The sequence below is a fragment of the Nelumbo lutea genome, chromosome 6, assembly GCF_056320005.1.
Source record: "Nelumbo lutea isolate HS-2025 chromosome 6, American lotus-T2T, whole genome shotgun sequence".
NCBI classification, from domain to species: Eukaryota; Viridiplantae; Streptophyta; class Magnoliopsida; order Proteales; family Nelumbonaceae; genus Nelumbo; species Nelumbo lutea.
The window spans coordinates 38,142,294-38,162,849 of NC_142689.1; the positions used below are offsets into that span (position 1 = coordinate 38,142,294).

General features: G+C 35.4%; 1 protein-coding gene across 1 annotated transcript; it reads right to left on the bottom strand.

Annotated features, from left to right (window-relative positions):
- Positions 1-2,409: 2,409 nt before the first annotated feature.
- LOC148848619 (uncharacterized) lies at positions 2,410-4,651 on the bottom strand. Its single transcript, XM_088951346.1, has 4 exons — positions 4,301-4,651; positions 4,011-4,205; positions 2,684-3,074; positions 2,410-2,591 (listed from the first exon to the last, which is right to left on the bottom strand). Exons 1-4 carry the CDS (start codon positions 4,649-4,651, stop codon positions 2,410-2,412), a joined length of 1,119 nt encoding a protein of 372 aa, XP_088807472.1.
- Between the last annotated feature and the right edge of the window lie 15,905 nt (positions 4,652-20,556).

Below are 20,556 nucleotides of genomic sequence, written 5' to 3' on the forward strand. Positions count from 1 at the left end.
TGCCTAAACCGTTCGACCAGGATGATCAAACCGCTAACCCGGAAACTGGTAGCCAGAGTGGTTCCGTTTCCGGGTCAGTTTTTAAAACCTTGCTTAAAGTACCCTAATGTTTTCTGACAATGCACATCATTGCTAAATATTGACTAAAAAAACAAAATGTCAAATTTACCCTCTATTACAATTTCACTTAAAATATGTCTTCTAAAACACCCATCCCTGACACCCATAAGAATGGTTAACTTTCTTAACATAGAAAAAAGAAAAAAATAAATAAACAAAAAGTCAACGTTTCAGCTTGACCTCAAATTTAGTTTGCTTTCTATTAAACTGGTCTAATTTCTCTGTCTTCTTATCACCCCCCCTTAATCCTATCAGATCCGGGAACTTTTTATGAAGAAAACTTTCAATCTATAGTTTTTTCTTTTCTTTTCTTTTTTTTTTTTTTTTTTGAGAGAGAGAGAGTCTTTCAATCTATAGTTATTTCTTGAGAAAGAGAAATCCAGCTATTATTATTTTTCTTTTCGTTGCACTATTTCCTACTATCATGAAATTTCTTCAAATGCTACTCTTTTTAGTGGAGATTTGCTCACTTTGATATGTGCTCCTTCAAGTTTCATTTTAGGAAAATTCCAGATCAGTACCTTGTACTTTGGGCCTAGTGATACTTTGGTCCCTAAACTTTAAAATGCAACAATCCAATACCTGAACTTTCAAAATGTGCCAGTCTAGTACCTACCATTAACCAGTTGTTAAATGGCATGTTAAAAGACACAAATATCCTTTGGGTGTCATCTAATTTTCTTTATCAACCATCAAAATGCCCTTCTCAAAACTAAAACAATGTTCATCATCCTCTTCCTCAACAATTCTATCTCTAGCATTGCCTTTCTCAACAGCAACCCATGAGGGTGTACGACAACCTATGAAACATAGACAATTAAAAGATGAGAGGTGGGCTTGTGAAAACTGATTGGTCGCAAGCACCCTCTCTCTCTCTCTCTCTCTCTCTCTCTCTCTCTCTTCAAGGTCTGATTTGGGTAACGAAACATTATTTTAGTCCCAAGGTAAAAGGTGAAGAATAATGTTTTTTAAGGATAAGTTTGACATTTTAAAAGTATTAAATCATGCATGTCATCATGTGATACAGATAATTGATGGACTATTAATGGTACGTACTAAATTGGCACGTTTTGAAAGTTCAGGTATTGGGAAGTTCTGTCTAAAAATAATTAGGATTTTTTCCTTCATTTTATTGTTTTGTCTGAAAATAAGTGAATTTCTGTTTGATTTGGGTATGCTATTTCTTGAAAAACAGACGAACTATTTTGAATGAATACCAAAAAATGTGTGTTATTCATTATGAGTCTCACATATATATTCATATATATTCTATATCTGTATGTACACGTGTCACTATACAATTGGAGTTATATACAATAGAGATAAATACACAAGGAATTTAGGATAGGATTACAGAGGGGAGATAAGAATACACCAAATCCCTCATCCCTCACATTACTGAATGGATGGAACAGTCCAAATCCCTCATGTTACGGAATAGATGGAGTGACTGGTGTAACTGATTCAGCAATATCATCGTTATCATTTCTTACTTCTAATTTTTGAGATGATTTTGAGCTCCAAATGTATTTTTTTAAGAACCAAACTCCATTTTATATTCTAATTAACAGTAGAGATACTTTATTTTCCAATGACCCCTTTGCTTCATGACATTGGTATTCTGTGGTGGAAGAAGCGAGTGTCGGGAGATGGGCGTATGAGAAGTCCATGAGAGAGAGTCCCCTTAAGATACCGAAGTATTTGCTTCATAGTTGACCAATGCATTGTACTAGGAGAGTGGAGAAACTAGCACACCTTATTTACAGCAAAAGCTATATCTGGTCTTATAAAAGTAAGGTACTGTAATGCACCCACAATACTATGATATAAGAAGGAATCAGATGCAGAAAGAGAAACACCATCTGACTTACTGAGCTTCAGGGAGGGCGCCATAGGGGTAGAGGAAGGCTTGGCGACATCCATCTTTGCACGATGAAGTAACTCAATGGTGTATTTTCGCTAGGATAGAAAGCCATGAGAATCCCAGTGAGCTTCAATGCCAAGAAAGTAATGAAGATATCCTATATCTTTGACAACAAAGATAGTGCCCATGCATGTTATTAAAGAAGAGATGAAAGAGGCATCGAAGTCGGTCAGTATAATGTCATCAACATAAATAAGAGCATACAACATAGTGGTGCTGGACATATAGATAAATAGAGAGGAATCTACCTTAGAAGTAGTAAAACCAACATGAAACAAGAAGGAACTGAGTTTAGAATACCAAGCCCGTGGGATTTGTTTCAAGCCATAGAGTGACTTCTTCAAATGACAGACATAGTAAGGAAACTAAGGATCTACAAGCCCAGGAGGTTGATTCATAAGCACATTCTCTTTAAGAGTACCATGTAGGAAATCATTTTGAATATCCAATTGCTTAATAACCCAGTTTTTGGATACAGCAACTGAGATGATCACTCTGATAGCAGTAGGTTTGACTACTAGGATAAACGTCTCATGGTAATCAAGACCTTCACATTGATTGAAGCCTTTAGCAACCAACTTAGCTTTGTAACGTGAATAGACCCATCTGGGTTGTGTTTTAAGCGAAAGACCCACTTACATCCTACAAGATTCATGTAAGATTGGCATGGAACCAAGACCCAAGTATCATTTTTCTTGAGAGCATCAAATTTTGCCTGCATGGCATCACGCCACTTAGGGTGTTTGTAAGCTGAAGAGAAATGAGTAGGCTCAGCATCTGGTGGCAAAGGATGAGTAGAAGTTGTATAGCTTTTCGGCTTAAAAATGCCTGCTTTGCTTCTAGTAACCATAGGATGTTTGTTGAGTGAAGAGGGCAGAACAACATACCTGACAGAAGAAGAAGATAGAGAACCATTAGCTGCTTGAGAAGGCATTAAGGTGTCAAGAGAGGCAAAAGCCACAAGTGCAATATCAATAGGTGCTAAAATGTCACCACTAGGATCCAATGACAGTGAAGAGGAAGATGTAGGCTAAGATGCAACATCTCTGGAACTTGTATGTGACTAAGAAATAGCATGAATAGTAGGTGGAGGCCCAATTAGAGAGGAGTGCTTACACATCATTGGAGGTGGTGATGATGTTGATGTGGTATAAGGAAACACTGATTCATTAAACAAGACGTAGTGGGAGATATATATCCATCCAGTAGCTTGATCAAGGCATTTATAGCCATGATACTCATCAAGATACCCCAAGAAAATGCAACTGATAGAGTGGAATTCTAACTTGTTCTTAGCATAAGGTCATGTCAAGTGAAAGCATTAATACCCAAAGACTTTCAGCAACTTGTAATTGGGAGGATTATGAAACAAGACCTCCCAAGGTGATTGCATGTTAAGTGTTCATGTTGGGAGTTTATTTGCAAGAAAAACAGCAGCATGAAATGCTTCCCAACAATATTCTTTCGGCATGGAAGAGTGAGCCATCAAAGTTAACCCAGTTTCAACAATTTGGCGATGTCACCTTTCAGCAAATCCATTTTGTTCTTGGGTATGAGGGCAAGAAACTCTATGTGTAATACTATGTTGGGACAAAAATGACTTGAACTTGTTAAACTCACCATCACCATCTGATTGGAACTGCTTTATTTTAGTAAGAAATAATGTTTCAACCTTAGACTTGAACAAAGTCAATGTCTAAAGTGCATCAGATTTTCTAAATAAAGGAAAGATCCATTGAAAGTGACTAAAACTATCAATGAAGACAATATAATATCTAAATCCATTTACTGAAGTTATAGGTGCTAGCCCCCATAAATATTCTAAAATTAATTCTAACAGACTCTTATAGACAGTAGTACTAGAGGGTAATGGTAGTTTGTGTGCCTTCCCAAGAGGGCATGAAGTGCAAAATGACAAAGACATAGACGACACTAGAAGTTTATTATGGTGGAGAACATGACAAACCACAAGTGTAGCTGGATGCCCAAGACGTGCGTGCCAATTGTCAATGGAGGTCCGTTCACCAATGAAAGCTGATGGAAAAAAACTAGGAACAGTAGAAAAGCTAGGAATAATAGAACAATCAGGGGATCTCACTTGCAACTTATATAATCCATCTTTACTTGGGCCCTTTAAGAGTACTTTCTTGGTCTGTAAGTCCTTCACAACAAAGTTAGAAAGATAAAATTCAAAGTAACAATTATTATCCTTGGTAAATTTGGTAACTAAAAAAGGTTCTTGGTTATCTCTGCAACATGAAGGACATCATGCAAAATAAACTTTCGAGAAGAAGAAGAAAAGCTAGAAAATCCAGTATGCTTAATATGCAAACCTACACCATTTCCAACTTTGATTTGATCAAGACCTATATAATCAAAATGAAGGTGAAGATTCTCTAGTTCTAAAGTCATATGATGACTTGCTCCAGAGTCAAGATACCAACTGTTGTCAATGAATGGAGAGGATGAAGTTGTGTATGCAGCAAGAGAAGGTGCAACAGTATCAGGACGAAAATCTCTATCATAGCGTGCTCTGCACCTGAAAGTTGTGTGATTAAGTTTGTGGCAGATTTGACATCGAAACCTTGATAAGGATTTGGCTTTCATCCCTTTAGATTCTCAAACAATTTATCCTTATGCTTTTGGTTGTCATTCCGCGGGTTCCAGACTTAGCACGGGCTGCGACATGTGCAATGGGTTGAATAGATTCAAATAAGAATTCTGAATGCTCCATTTTGATTTCATGATTTATGAGAAAAGCCTGAATTTCTTCAAGTGAATAGTCATCATGACAAAGGAGGAGAGTGGTAACAAAGGCTTCATAATCAGGTCCTAACCCAGCTAGGATATACTAGATGATTTCAGCATTAGACAAAATCTCTCCAATTGATGCAAGGCTGTCAACAATCAGCCTTGCTTTTTTGTAAGTAATCTGCCATTGTTAAGTTGCCTTTCTTGAGATGCATCAGTTCAAAATGCAGTTGCACTATGCGTGCTCTAGATTTGGAAGAAAATAGTCGAGAGAGGGCATCTCAGACTGCCTTTGAGGGGTTGTGACCAACAACTTGGGCAAGAATGCCTTCAGTCAAAGAGGACAAGATCCAACTTAGCAATAACTAGTCTTGTTGTTCCCATAAAGCAAACTCAGGATTCAAAGTGGAGTTTATACCTTCACCAATGTACTTACTTGGGGGTCTGATGGAGCCGTCTATGTAACCCATCGCCTTGAAACTTTGAGAACAGGAATGAGTTGTGACCTCCAGAGCAAGTAATTTGTGCAATCCAAATTCATTGTTGTACTATTTTGAAAGAATACAAAAAAATGTGTTACTCATTATGAGTCTCACATATATATTCATATATATACTATGTATCTGTATGTACATGTGTCACTATACAATTGGAGTTATATACAATAGAGATAAATACACAAGGAATTTAGGATAGGATTACAGAGGGGAGATAAGAATACACCAAAACCCTCATCCCTCACGTTACTGAATGGATGGAACAGTCCAAATCCCTCATGTTACGGAATAGGTGGAGCGACTGGTGTAACTGATTCAGCAGTATCATGTTATCATCTCTTACTTACTAAATTTTGAGATGATTTTGAGCTCCAAATGTATTTTTTTAAGAACCAAACTCCATTTTATATTCTAATTAACAATAGAGATACTTTATTTTCCAATGACCCCTTTGCTTCATGACATTGGTATTCTGTGGTGGAAGAAGCTTGCACGATTGAGGATATGTTTGAAAACCATTGGGTTATATTTTGAAATTTAAAAAACAATGAAGGGCAAAATTGACCATTAATGGGTAGTTTGAAAATTAAGAAAATTTATATAAATCATGTGACATCACATGTGCATGGATTGAAACAGCACACTAACAGTAGGGGAGGATTTTGTCCATTGTCAAAAAACATATAGGTACCTTAAGTAATTTTTCAAACAGTAGTACAAGTTTTTGTCCATTTACTAAACCATGGGAGTACTTTAAGTATTTAACCCTAGATGGATTGATAAATAGATAGATTTAGATATTATGTATAATTATATAAAATTTAACCGTACAACTTGAAGCTATTAGATTGTTAATATGAGCAAAAAGATGATGATCACCTACGTTTGCAAACTAAGTGATGTGACTAAACTTAAAAAACTTAGGCTGCATTCTGCATTCCTTATTTGAAGGACTACTTATTTCCTTTCTGTAGTTAAAATGCCAAATGAACACTGAATCCTGAATGCCAAATGCAGCTATATTGGATTATCTTTCAGTGAATAAGTATTGAAGGTCATAAGGCTTGAATAGATTATACTACCTTTGCATATTTTATGATTTAGTCGATTTATCCATTAAAAGGAAAAACAATAAATTGCTCAGTTCCAATGGTGGGGTGTCCTGCCATTCATCTTCATCCTGGCCTTGATGATATGATCTAGGGAAAATCCCTTTGACAGGAAATTATGTTAGTTGGTTTGGGCCATAGCCTTTCATTCATGTTATCCAAAATACAGCCCAAGACGTGAAAAGAAACTGCAACCAAGCCCATCCCTAGCCAATAATAAGACAAGTTATATGGCCCAGACCCGACCAAAAGTGAATAAATGAAGCCTAGCTGAGTCCATTGGGCTTAGTTTGGGAAGAATGCAAATACAAGCTACTGCATACAAGTGCATAATTGTATTTGCAGTCTTACCAAACTGAACCTTAATTTTAAAATTTTCAACAGTCTTAATTCTACCAACATACAAAAAATCAGCAGTTTTGGGCATTTTCCAAGTGTCAGAGCAGACCTTTGACCGGAATATCCGCCCAATTGATCCCATTACCAACCGGTTCTTACTTGTTGGTGATCTGATCCCACCCAAGTCCATCTCCATTGATTTGATGATCCTCGCTTCTGCTAAATCATGATCCACTCTTGGATACTGATAAAGGCCAAACATCAATAAGAGGACCAATTGGGTTGAAAGAATATGCTAAGCTTTTGACATATAAACCCACTGTTGATGGGTTTTAAGTCATGACTCACAGCTCAATAGGACGAGTTTATTCTTTTCTGAAAAGGAATTAATAATAAATCTATGTGAAATGAGGATTTGTAGGACATATATACAGATATCAGTCCTATGGGTTTGTCACTGCCGGATCCAGGTGTAGGCCCAGTCAAAGGCTGAACTGGGCTGCACAGCGCCAGTAAGGCCCACTCTGGCCTTGATGATATGATCTAGGGAACATCCCTTTGCATCACCCTACAGAATGGTTGCTTCATTGTTTTTATTTATTTTTATATGTTTTGTCAAGCACCTGCAGTGATCTTTAATTTGGGGGTTCCTTTATTTTTCCCTTGTGTTTCAGATTCTGATCAGTCTCCACTCCACCGTAAAGAATCCCATGTGTCTTACAGTCACAGATAGTCTCATTAAGGAATAATGTCTTGATACTGGTCCTTATTAATGGTGTTTAAGTTTCTACGTCTTGCTCTTGTCAGCACCCACGTGTCACCATGTAGGCAGGATTTAGCCAATGGGCCGTTCCTAAATTAAAATTCAAACCAAAATGTTCAGATAACATATATTTGAAACTTTTACTAATTCATTTTGACGCCACTGTTGCAGGGGACTCACGAATTTTTCTCTCGGTGCACAGGTCTCTTTTTGGTCTTCGTGGTCTCTTGTTTTTCACTGTTCTTGATGATTGTATATCTTAATCTATTTTGAGCATTTTTGTTTTAATATGGTTTAAAAAATATTAATAGTTGTAGTTATATATTAGGCCATGTTTGTTTGTGCTTAAGTTAAAAATAAGTATTTATTGAATAAGTGCATAAAAACAAGTATTTATTTGCATTTGACAGCCAATTTTTTAAAATGCTTATTTAAAATAAGCATTTATTTCATATTGAGCATTTGGTAGTCTTTTTCTTCAATAACCACTTAAATAAGCATTTGTGACTCTTTTGTCCTTCATTTCTTTCAACTTTTTAAAATATACCCTTACGAAAGTAATTTTATAAAAATATTTTTGCGAAAGTGCTTTCATGAAAACACTTTTATAAAAGCATTTTTATGAAAGTACTTTTACGAAAGCACTTTTAAAAGTACTTTTATAAAAATACTATTATGAGAGCACTTTTACAAAAGCACTTTTATAAAATTCAAATAGGGAATTTTATAAGTGGTTTTTTAAAATTCAACTAGGGATAATTTTGGAAGAAAAAAATTGAATAAGTGCTTATTGTATATGCACTTAGGCCATGTTTGGGAGTGCTTATGTTAAAACTAAGGGGATGTTTGGAACCATGGCTGTTTTTCAAAAAAATGGTGCCACGTCGAATCCACATAGGTGTTTCAACAAATGCCCATGTATCTCATTATTTGGTTCAGCCAATTATAAAAAAGTCGGGCATGCCTCAAAAATCGGGACCCCACCGATGCATGAAACACCAACCATTTACCCCAACGGTTGATTGATTTGTATCCTATGTGGTGCTTACCTGTGCACATACATGAAAAACAGTGATGAAAATCACCTTACCAAACAACATAGTGTTGCTCACTACCTACGTGGCAGAAGCATTTTTTTTTTTGTGAAAAACGGGTTTTGGAAGCATGGGCTTTTTTCTTGAAAATCGGTCCCAAAAAGCACCAATGCTTCCAAACACCATGTACGTGCTTATTGAATGAGTGTTTAAAAACAAGTGTTTATTCGAATATGCACTTATTTGCATTTGGCACCTATCTTTTTCAAGTGCTCATTTTAAAAAATAAGCACTTCTTTTGTATTGGGTATTTGGTGGTTTTTTTTCTCCAATAAGCACTTGTGACTCTTTTGTCCTTCATTTTCTTTTAAATTTTCAAAATATCCAATCCAAAGTGAATGAATAAAGGGTAAAGGCTTTTAGGTTTCTTGGACACTTGTTGTTTATATGAGTCAAGTTTCCTCTGTATAGTGCGAGGGGTAAGGCTTTACGTCCCCCCTTCCAAGGTTTTTTGCATATGAATAAAGCTTCGGTGGCCACCCCTCCATCGGGAGTAAATTTTAGGTAAAAAAAAATGGTAAATCTTTTAAACTATCCCTATTGTTTGCAAAATTGGCTAACTGTACCTTTACTGTTTACATATTATCTTAAAGTACCCTTATTGTTTCTAAAAATTGACATCGCCATTAAGTGCTAATGGAAAGAAACAAAATATCGAATTTGCCCTCCACTATTCCTCAAATTTTAAAATAAAACCCAACTGATGAAGCATTGCTACTTGAAGCATGGAGCTAAGGGTATATCCTGTGAAGCTTGAAAATAAAATTCATCATAGAAGATTGAATTGGAAAGGTGCAATTCCCCTCCTATTAAACCCCAAAAAACAAGTTGTTTGAGGAATAAAATTCGCCAATCTTCTTCTTTCTCCATTGCAACTCCCCGGAACCATTGCAACTCGAAGAGGGAACCAGCACCCCCTTCCCCTCTTCGTTCTCCCTATTTTCTTCTTCTTCCTCCGCTCCCTCCCAGATTTGCAACTTCCAACCATTTTCTTGATTGAAAGAGATCTAGCTTTGCATTTTCCCCAGCATTTTGAACTTCTTTTTGAGCTATTGAACATGTGAATTAGAGCTTTTTGTGTTAAATTGATAGATTTTTTCTTACTTTTCATCTATAAAATATACAATATGCATTTTTACTTATTTTTTTTCTGTTTTACTTATCTACTTATGGGTCTTGCAATGCCTCTAGTTAGGGTTGTTCATAAGAAGACCCAACCCAACCAAATCGACCAACCCGAGCCGAACCAACTTAGTAGTTAGTAGTTAGTTCCTAGTTAGTATTTACAACCTGCTTAGTTCCTACTTAACTAAGTTGTCTCTATCCTAGTTACAACCTAACTTAATTTCTAGTCTTCTAATTAAGAATGACATTAATGGCAAGTATTGTAAGACAACTAGACAAGGAAATTTTTTGGAAAAGTTTAAAGAAATGAATCAAAGGGTCCTAGTTTTTATGGTCTTTTACACCAAATACGCAACCAATTACAATTAGAATTAGGCGTCCTTTTTTACTTAGGTTAGAAGTACCTCATATAAAGACCCTCAACAGCCACTGAATGTTTAGGTCAAGGATCTTTTGAGCAGGATGACTTTAGAGAAAAAGATTGGACAGATGGCACAAATTGAGCAAAGCATTGCTTCTGCCAAAGTGATGAAGAACTACTTCATTGGTAAAACACTGATAATCTACTTTTGCCATTGATGAAACCAGAATATTTTGAAGTAATTTGTGCTCTATTTGGGTTAGGAAGTGTACTAAGTGGTGGAGGGAGTGTGCTACTCTAGTTTTGTTTGATGATAGAACTAGTTGGATTCAGTAGCATCAAACAAAACTAGAGTAGCACACTCCCTCCACCACTTAGTACACTTCCTAACCCAAATAGAGCACAAATTACTTCAAAATATACAATATGCATTTTTACTTATTTTTTTTCTGTTTTACTTATCTACTTATGGGTCTTGCAATGCCTCTAGTTAGGGTTGTTCATAAGAAGACCCAACCCAACCAAATCGACCAACCCGAGCCGAACCAACTTAGTAGTTAGTAGTTAGTTCCTAGTTAGTATTTACAACCTGCTTAGTTCCTACTTAACTAAGTTGTCTCTATCCTAGTTACAACCTAACTTAATTTCTAGTCTTCTAATTAAGAATGACATTAATGGCAAGTATTGTAAGACAACTAGACAAGGAAATTTTTTGGAAAAGTTTAAAGAAATGAATCAAAGGGTCCTAGTTTTTATGGTCTTTTACACCAAATACGCAACCAATTACAATTAGAATTAGGCGTCCTTTTTTACTTAGGTTAGAAGTACCTCAAATATAAAGACCCTCAACAGCCACTGAATGTTTAGGTCAAGGATCTTTTGAGCAGGATGACTTTAGAGAAAAAGATTGGACAGATGGCACAAATTGAGCAAAGCATTGCTTCTGCCAAAGTGATGAAGAACTACTTCATTGGTAAAACACTGATAATCTACTTTTTCCATTGATGAAACCAGAATATTTTGAAGTAATTTGTGCTCTATTTGGGTTAGGAAGTGTACTAAGTGGTGGAGGGAGTGTGCTACTCTAGTTTTGTTTGATGATAGAACTAGTTGGATTCAGTAGATTTGTTCTTCAAAATATTCAGTAGATTTCTTCTCTCTCTCTCTCTCACTACAGTGGATGTGGACAAAAGAGCTCACATTAGCTTAATCTTGTGGACTGCCGGAGACAGAAACTATAGGTTCTGTTGTTTTGGGTTCAGACGCTGGAGAATGCTGGTTGATTGTTGTAGCAGAACGGTTGCACCACCAGTGGCCGTCGAGTCGAGGAGTGGCTCGTTGTAGTAGCTACTAGGGAGAGGGATGGCGAAAGGGAGAGGGACAAAGGGCAAAATTGGATTTTAAAGAAAATTTATACGTCACATGTGTATGAATTTAGATGCAACATTAATGAATATTAACGGCAGGGGTATAGCTAGTCAATTATTAGAAACAGTAGGGGTGGTGCAAGACAATAGTTAAACAATAAGGGTATTGTTAGAGAATATTAACCTATTCAAGGACCTTACCTAAGGGCTTAAGCTTTTAGGGTGAATGGTTCTTTGAGATGGTATCAAAGCTATTTTGACCAAGTGGTCTAGTGTTCGATCCTCATTACCCCCATTATAATTAATTTTCAGCAAAAGGTATGAGTGTGCCTGTGCTTGTTCACACTTCAAGCCCAATGGGCTTTCATGTAAGGGGGCGTGTTAGAGAGTATTAACCTATTCAAGGAACTCACCTAAGCGCTTAAGCTTTTAGGTTGAATGGTTCTTTGAGAGGTATAGTTAGTCAATTTTGCAAATAGTACAGGTAGTTTAAGAAATTTACCCATGAATAAAAGTACTTTGATAGAAATGCTCGTAAAAGTGCTTTTATAAAGTACTTTCATAAAAGTGTTTTCCTAAACGTACTTTGTTTTCATATAAGTGCTTTTGTAAAAGTAACGACATTGTTGCTAAAAGTAACAATATTGAAAGGGTATAATTGGTACTTTAAAAATTTATCAAGGACAATTCTAAGAGAAAATTTTGAATAAGTGCTTATTGTATGAGCACTTAAAAAAACTGGAAATTTGGGCTTAAAAAGTAAGCCCTTATTTTTAAAATAATCACTTATTTCGGACTTATTTCCCAAACTCCAATAAGTGCTTAATGGTGTGGTCCCAATCCAAATAAGCACTTATTTTTAAGCACTCCCAAACATGGCCTTAAAAAAGCTGGAAATTTGGGCTTAAAAACAAGCATTTATTTTGGGCTTATTTCCCAAATACCAATAAGTGCTTAATGGCCCAAATAAACACTTATTTTTAAACACTCCCAAACATGGCCTTCGAAGACTCTAATATCATATATTCATCATATTAAATAAAAATAAGCTGATAGAATAATAAGTGTATTTATTAATGTTGAAAATTACAAAAATTAAAAGGAACCTTTAGACACAAAAACATGATTTTATTCATAAGATGTCCATGTGGAATCAATAGTAAACATTTCAGCCTATCATAATTCTGAAAGAGTCATTCTTTTCTTGGAAAGGAAAAAACATTCCTTTTAACAAAACAATCACATCTTTTTAAAATGCATCACACTTACAATGAACTCGACAACCAAACACTACCCCTTAGATGTTCTTTCAACTTTGTGACATCTCTAAGGTGGTTGTAGCCAAGGTTTTTAAAATCAAACCAGGCAATGAACCATTCAGGGTCTGGTTCCTAGGTCGAACGGTTCGACCGTTTGAACTGACTGAGCAACCCATTCTGACAAAAAAAATAAAAATAAAAAAGGCCAAAAATCGCTAGATGGTTCAAATGGTTCGACCACCCAAGTCAGCGATTTGCTAACCAAATCAACGGTTTTTGGCCAAAATGACGGTTCTGGGGTAAAACAGAATTCTAGTCTGACTATCTGCTCTGGTCCGGTTTTGAAAACCATGGTTGTAGCCCTGGTTGGTTAAAAGATGTATATTACCATCAATATTAGAGCTTTGTTTGATACCATTGTTGTTTCTACTTGAATCATTTGAGTTGATCAATACAAATTGATGAAAAATATGTGTTGCCACATCACATATTCAACTAGAAAAATGCATGTATGGGATTGGTCATTGATGTTTATAGTTGCATGATACGCTGTGTTTAGTTGGGAAAGGAAGAGAGAGGTAGGAAACGTTAACAAACTTGATATACGTTTTCTTACCTTTTCCTACCCTTTTTTTCGAATCAAACATAGTCTTACAATGGCCTAGCATAAGAGAATTAGGTAAATTTGCGGCAGTGGTTGGTTTGAGCCAAGAAAATCGAAAAAACCCAACCAAGCCCAGCCTTAGTCAATAAGACAAGGTACATGGCCTACCATAAGAGAACAAATGAGGCCTAGCTTAGTCCGTTATTTTCAAAATTTCAACAGTGTCAAGGGGGATGGGATCTGCTCCTCACACCTGGCGCTTCACACGCACATCCTACCATGCATTGGGAACATCTCCCGTGAATATTAGTTATTATTCAAAGGAGATGTTCCCAATGCACGATGGATGTGCATGTGAGGTGCCTATTTGTGAGGAGCAGATCCTGTCTCGTGTCAAGGGTGCCAAATGCCAGTACTAACATATTAAAATCAGAAGTTTTGCCATGGTTTGAAAACCAGAGTAGATTGTACAGTTGGATCAGTTGATCCAAGAACTATTCAGGTAACCGATTTCATTTTACCCTAAAATGCTTTTGAGTCAAAAAAACGTTGACTTGATCAATGACCTGCCGACCTGGTCAGTTGATCCCAAAATCAAACAATTCTTACTTCTTAGGGGGCGTTCTTTTTCTGGATTTTGATAGGGGGAAAGTTGGAAAGTTGGTCAATGGGATTTTGATTCTCATTGACCAAGAATCCCATGTTCTTTTTTCATATTTATGTGGGGACCAGGGAAAGTTTATTTTCCTTGGTAAGTGATACCTATCTCCTAGGTGAGTAAATAACTTTCCCACCTGGAGGGAAAATTGCCAACACTTAAACGGGACAAAAATACCCCTTTTAATAATGGATTTTTATGGCTAAAATGGTCATTGTCTTATTTACATGGAAAATTAAAAAAAAAATGAATAAATGCAATTAAGAGGGTTAGTCTTTCCCAAGAAAAACTAATCCAAATAAATACATTTACCCAATGAATAACTTACCGAAAAACGAACCCACCTTAGTAACCTCACACAAGGAATGAAAGGATCGTGTTTGTCACACAAGTCCACCTCCATTGATTTGATGACCCCCCTTGGCTTTGATCAACCGCTACAGCTAAATCATGATCCAGTGTTGCATACTGATAAAAGAGGACCAAAATGGTTTGAATGAATACGCTAAGCTTGTGACATACAAACCCACTGTTGATGGGTCCAAATTTAAGTCATGAATCACAACTCAATAGGACGAATTTATTCTTTCCTGAGAAGGAATTAATAGATGTATGTGAAATGAAGACTTTGCAGGGCAAGAAGATATAAGTCTTATGGATTTGTCACAGCCGGATCCGGGTGTATGCCCAATCAAAGGCTGAACTGGGCTGCATAACGTCAGTAAGGCCCACTCTAACCTAACTCTGGCCTTTGATTTGGGAACATCCTTCGACATCACCTTATCGAATGATCATTTCATCTTTTATTTTTATTTTTCTATGTTTTTTTCAAGTAACTGCAGCGATCCTTAATTTGGGGTTCCTTTATTTTTCTTTCTGTTTCAGATTCTGAATGAGCAGACACTGTCTCCATTTCACCGTAAACAATTACTCGTGTATTAAATATGACTTACAGTAAATGTCTTGATAGTCAAAGCTGAATCATCAGTATTCTTATCTTATTAATGGCATTAAGTTTCTGCGTTCTTGTTTTTGTCAGTATCCACATGTCAGGTAGCCATGTAGGGAGAATATAATCCTACAATTGAATGGGCCCTTCCTAATATAAAATTAAAACCAAAATGTTTCGATAATAATATTTTTTAAATAATTTTGGTGCGACATGCAGATAGAGGTGTCAATTGGATTGGATTTGGTCCAACCCGTACAAATGGACTGAATCTAATTCAGTTCAAAATCCAATACAAATTAAATACAATCCCAATCTAATCCAAACCGAATGAAATATCAAAAATTATATAAAAAACAGAATATATAAAAAATTACAAACATATATTAAAATAAAGAAAATCTGAAAATTACAAAAAATATACCTTTTGGCATTGAAAATGCACTTTTTTAAAAGTATTTTCATGAAAGTACATTTGTAAAAGTGGTTTCCTAAAAATATTTTTGTAGAAGTGCTTTTGTATAAGTACTTTTCATAAAATTATTTTTATAAAAGTGCTTTTGTAAAAGTATTTTTATAAAAAAAGTACTTTCATAAAAGTGATTTAATGTTGGCTTCAGTTTTGGTCATTTCAAATTGGAGAAGGATTTGGCCTCATGATCGGATTATTGGAAATTTGGTTTAGGTCCAATTCAAATCAATAAGAATATGGACCAATTTTTTTGGATTGGCTCAATCCAATAATTATAATGGACCGTTCAAATCCAATTTGATAAGGTTTGAATCGGATTAGATCCAATCCAAAACCAGTCGATTGACACCCAGTAGAGTGTAAATGGATCAAATTCAAATCGAATCAGATAATATCTGAATTCGAATCCGATTAGAAATTTTGATTTGATATCCGATAGATATTGAAAATTAATATTTTAATTCAATTGAATATTTGAATATTCGATTCAATTTGAATTTGACCAATCAATTATTTTAGGTAATTAATAAATATATAAATAAATATTATATTTATATAAAGTATATAAATTATTTATATAATTTGACTATTATATATAAATTATATAAAAAGTTTAAATATTTCATATATTATATACAAGAATTAAATAATCAATCAAATTCAGATATTTATCGAATTGAATCTGGTCATATCCAAATTCGACTGATTAGATATTCGAATTATCCAAATTTGACTCGATTATGTCGAATCTCGAATTCGAAATTGAATTTTTGAATACCATTGACACCCTACTTGTAAGAATTTAGGGGTTGATAAAGATATATAAGAAGCCCGATGATAAGGCTTAGAAGCCCAATCACGTCGGAAAATTCAGAATCATCTAGAAAGAGTCCAGTCTTGATAACTCCTTGTACATAGCTCCCCTTATCATAACTTTGTAAATATATCCTGTGTACTCATTTATAAATACAGATACAAAATACAAGGTGTGTGGAAAATTATTTTCCTTTAATCTAAGGTTCATTTATGGTATCGGAGCATAAAAGACTCACCATCCTCTGATCCTCTCCTTTCGTTTCACATCATGTTGACTACTTCGAATGGAAGCTCCTCCACCACCTCGACTCTCTTCGTTTTTGGACCATTAGGGTCGTAGTTCTCTCATCTGATCTCAATCAAACTGGATGCAAGCAATTATATCGTTTGGCGTTTTCAAGTTGAAAATGCATTGCTCAATCATGAGGTATATGGCTATGTCAATGGAACCATATCATGTCCTGAAACAAGTTCGAGTGCTCAATCATCTTGGACCAAAGCCAAACAAGATCATTTCATTTCATTTTCAGTTGGTTGCTGGCTCCGCTTTCCAAGACTACACTTGCTTAAGTTGTCGGATGCAAAACCAGCAAAGCAGTTTGGGACACTCTTGAACGCCTTTACTCACCCAGAGGCACTGCAAGTGCTGTCAATCTAAGGAATGAACTTGATAATCTTTGCAAGAATGATTCAACAATGATTGCTTATCTACAAAAAATGAAGACCTACTCTGATGAACTTGCAGCAATTGATGAACCACTGACCAATTCATAGTTTATTCACCCTACCTTACATGGGTTGTTGGGTGTTGATTACAACCCATTTGTTACAGCTATTACCACTCAAATAGACGAGTTGGCCTTCTCCAGTTTTCAAGGTATGCTACTTACTTTTGAAAGTTGATTTCTACAAACTTGTTTTCCATCTTCCTTTGCAGAAATTGCACCAACTGTTAATGCTACCACCAAACCAAAGCTCTCATGATTGATTCAAGTTTTTTCCTCCCAACTTCTCTCTCTTTTCTTCTCTTGATCGAAATGGTAATCCCTTACATCTCTCTTGCTTTCCTTTTGTTCTTATCTTTTCTCTTTTTTTTTCTTTCTTTTTCTTTTTCTTTCCCTATTAGTCTTCCCTTCTTGACCAATTTCTATCTTGTTAGACAGTATATGCCCTTATCTCCAATCAAATTGATGTAATTTAACATTTATTAGTGAATAAAATCAAAGCATTATTATATCATACAAGTTTTGGCATGTTTCTATGTATTATCCCTTATGTTAGTTTATAATGTTTTCAACCATTGGATAAACTTGGGGATTTACCCCACCAAGTTTGATATTACCAAATTAGTAGAGCAATTTATTTCAATTGTTAAAGTTAGACACGAGGTACAATTAATGAGTGTTTGTTGAAACACTAAATAATGACCATTTCCAATTATTCCCGGGCCTTGGAGATAGATACGAAAAAAAATGGAAAGTTACACTTTATCTTGGACTTGATAAAGTTGCTATACTAATTGTTGGACTAAGCATCTTTTGATATATCAACCAGTGACGTCCTCTTAGGGTCAAATATTTGGGAATATTAGAGAAGTTTGGAATATCAATTGAGTGGGTAATCATTGTAATACCATCCACATTGTCAAACAAAGAGAATATCTTGGTGAACATTCTTTTTGATGAAAACCTAAACTACTGGAAATAAATTTCAACTTATTTAAAATTTATTTTAAGAAAGAGATTTTAAAGGTTTTAATCCCAAGATTAATCTGAAAGGAAAGTGTGATACTGTATTTCACAATTAGAAAAGAGATCCTCTAGGAGTAGTATTAAATATTATGAGAGATGAGAGGTTAAGAGCAAAAGTCTTTAAGTTGAAACCTTATGGGCTTATTTCTCATATTAATTTATAGGTTTTGGACTTTATAGGGTAGTTGAAACTCAAAGTACACTTGTATTTAAGTTTTGGATGATTGCATGCCCAATTGGATTAGGTAAAAGGTTCACTAGGTGTATTTAAAGAACCACATGGGCTGAACTCAAATAACTTAATATGAGAACTTAGTGGGTCCCATGCCATACAATATTCATGTCTAATGGGATTGTTAAAATTGTGAATTAAATTACTTGATTATAATGGTCCAATTCCAATCACATGATTGGTTTGACTAGATTATTGGATAATTGGATAACATGGGTCAAAATTGGAATGGACTTGGATCTTTATTATTTCTACTATGATTAGGATAGTTTCCAAGTTGGAAATTTTCTAATCAAGTTGGAAATCTGATTTGGAAACTCCTTGTCGAACTACACCTTTCTAGCTCTATATATGTTAAGAGTAAGAGAAAGTCTTGCTATAGATTATCATCTATTCTCCTACCTCCAAACCATAGTTCGACCAAGGTTGAAAGATGAGCTATTTCTCTCTTTTCAGAGTTTTTATAGTAAAAACACAATTTTCCTATCAAGTTGGGCTTCTTTGAGAAATCCTGACCCTGGCCCAAAAAAATTTGGGCCAAGTGTTTTGGGCCCGAGCCCAAACCCACGGGCCTAAAGTCATGTTCAAACCCAACTAAGAATGGGCTGGACCAAGCTGTCCCATTGGGATACCCGATCCATGAATAAATCTAGTCGTAAGATTCCTTAGTAGGATCTATTATGCCTTATACTATGTACAAAGCTTAATATAGCACATATTGCAAGTGTTACTAGTAAATATCAGTCCAATATAGGTTTAGAACACTAAACTGTGGTCAAGAATATCCTTAAATAATTAAGAGAAACTAAGGATCTATTCTTGGTCTATGGAGGAGATGAATTGAGGCTTGAAGACTCCACCGACTCTGATTTTCATTTAGATGTTAACGATAAAGTGACATCATGGTTCATATTTACCTGTAACAGTGGAATCGTTAGCTAGAAGATTACTATGGCTGATTTAACGACAGAAGCTGAATACATTGTTGCATATGATGCACCAAAGAAAGCAATTTAGATAAATAAATTTGTTGTAGAGCTTAGAGTGGTCATTACCATAGATTTAGCCTTGCCACTGTACTATGACGATAATGGGGTGATTGCCCCGCCAAGGAGTCAAGGTCTCATTAAAAGTCTAAGCACACTGAAAGAAGTTATCACATCATCAAAGGGATTGTTGGCAGAGGTGATGTGACTATGTAGAAAGTAGCATTTACAGATAATTTTGTAGACCTTAATGCAACAACAGTTGGAGCATCATCCTAAGAAGATGGGTATGAGATACATGTGAGATTGTTAGTCATGTGCCCTAAAACCAATAATGTGACACTGTAGAAGGGAAATTTTATTAATAAATGGGCATTTTGAGATTCATGTTTTTCTAATATTATATTTTGCATGAATGGTTAAAAGCATCTATGTCAAAATAGTGTATTCTTAAGTTTTTTAAGAATTATAGATATGCTTATCTTGGTACAAGATACTTAAATAATTCCTAGTTGGAGGATCATCAAGAGGTTTTAGATGATCTAGATAGATTGACACATCTTATTGCTTGCCTCAATCAGGTGATGAGTCTCAAGTCACTTGTATGAAGACTCTAAAACAAATGTGTAGGTGCTTGTTAGAAAGCAAGTTCACAAAATTTGACCCATTAATAGAATAGTTACATAGACTCTCTTGTGAATAATTGATTTAATCATCACAGTTGTATAGTTAATCCTTAGACCTAAGGCATCATGTGTAACTTGTGCACTAGCCTCCATAATTTGACAATATAGTTAGGAGGATAAGGCATGAACATGTTGGCTATAGTAACTTATATATGGAGGTATGTGAATGTTCAATATGGGATCTATCACTCTCAATGTGGAGAGAGAATGTGCTATGCAACTGGATTTAGTGTGACTTAGTCATCATCAATTCAGTGGGACATATGATTGAACTATTAAGGTTTGACATAATCACCATGATCCTCTGCTCTTATGAGACATTATATGATAGAAGGATTCTATTGCATGGTAAGTGTAGATGGAAAGGTTCAATCTATTGAATTCAAGCTATTAGGGTGGTCATGAGTCATGACATACTACTAGATATCACTTATGACTTGTGGAACCCCTGTGAATGATGCTCCATTTATTCACATTCAAAGGAGAACTAAAAGTATTTTAATTGGATCCAACTTGAAGGAGTTCTATCTAGGATGTTGAATGAGTTTGGCATCATTTGCCACTGCCTAATAGTATTGAACTTCAGAGGTTATACGCATTAAGGGGCAAAATGCAAACAAAGTATGAGGGAAGGTATAATCACTAAGAGGGATCTTAGTGGAGGGACCTAATTATAAATATGGAAATTATTAT

Coding starts and splice junctions, on each gene's coding strand:
- LOC148848619 (XM_088951346.1), bottom strand. CDS start 4,651: ATGAAAGCCAAATCCTTATCAAGGTTTCGATGTCAAATCTGCCACAAA. Junction 4,206..4,300: donor TTTTGCATGATGTCCTTCAT/GTTGCAGAGATA, acceptor TTTGTTGTGAAG/GACTTACAGACCAAGAAAGT. Junction 3,075..4,010: donor GGCATCCAGCTACACTTGTG/GTTTGTCATGTT, acceptor GTTGCATCTTAG/CCTACATCTTCCTCTTCACT.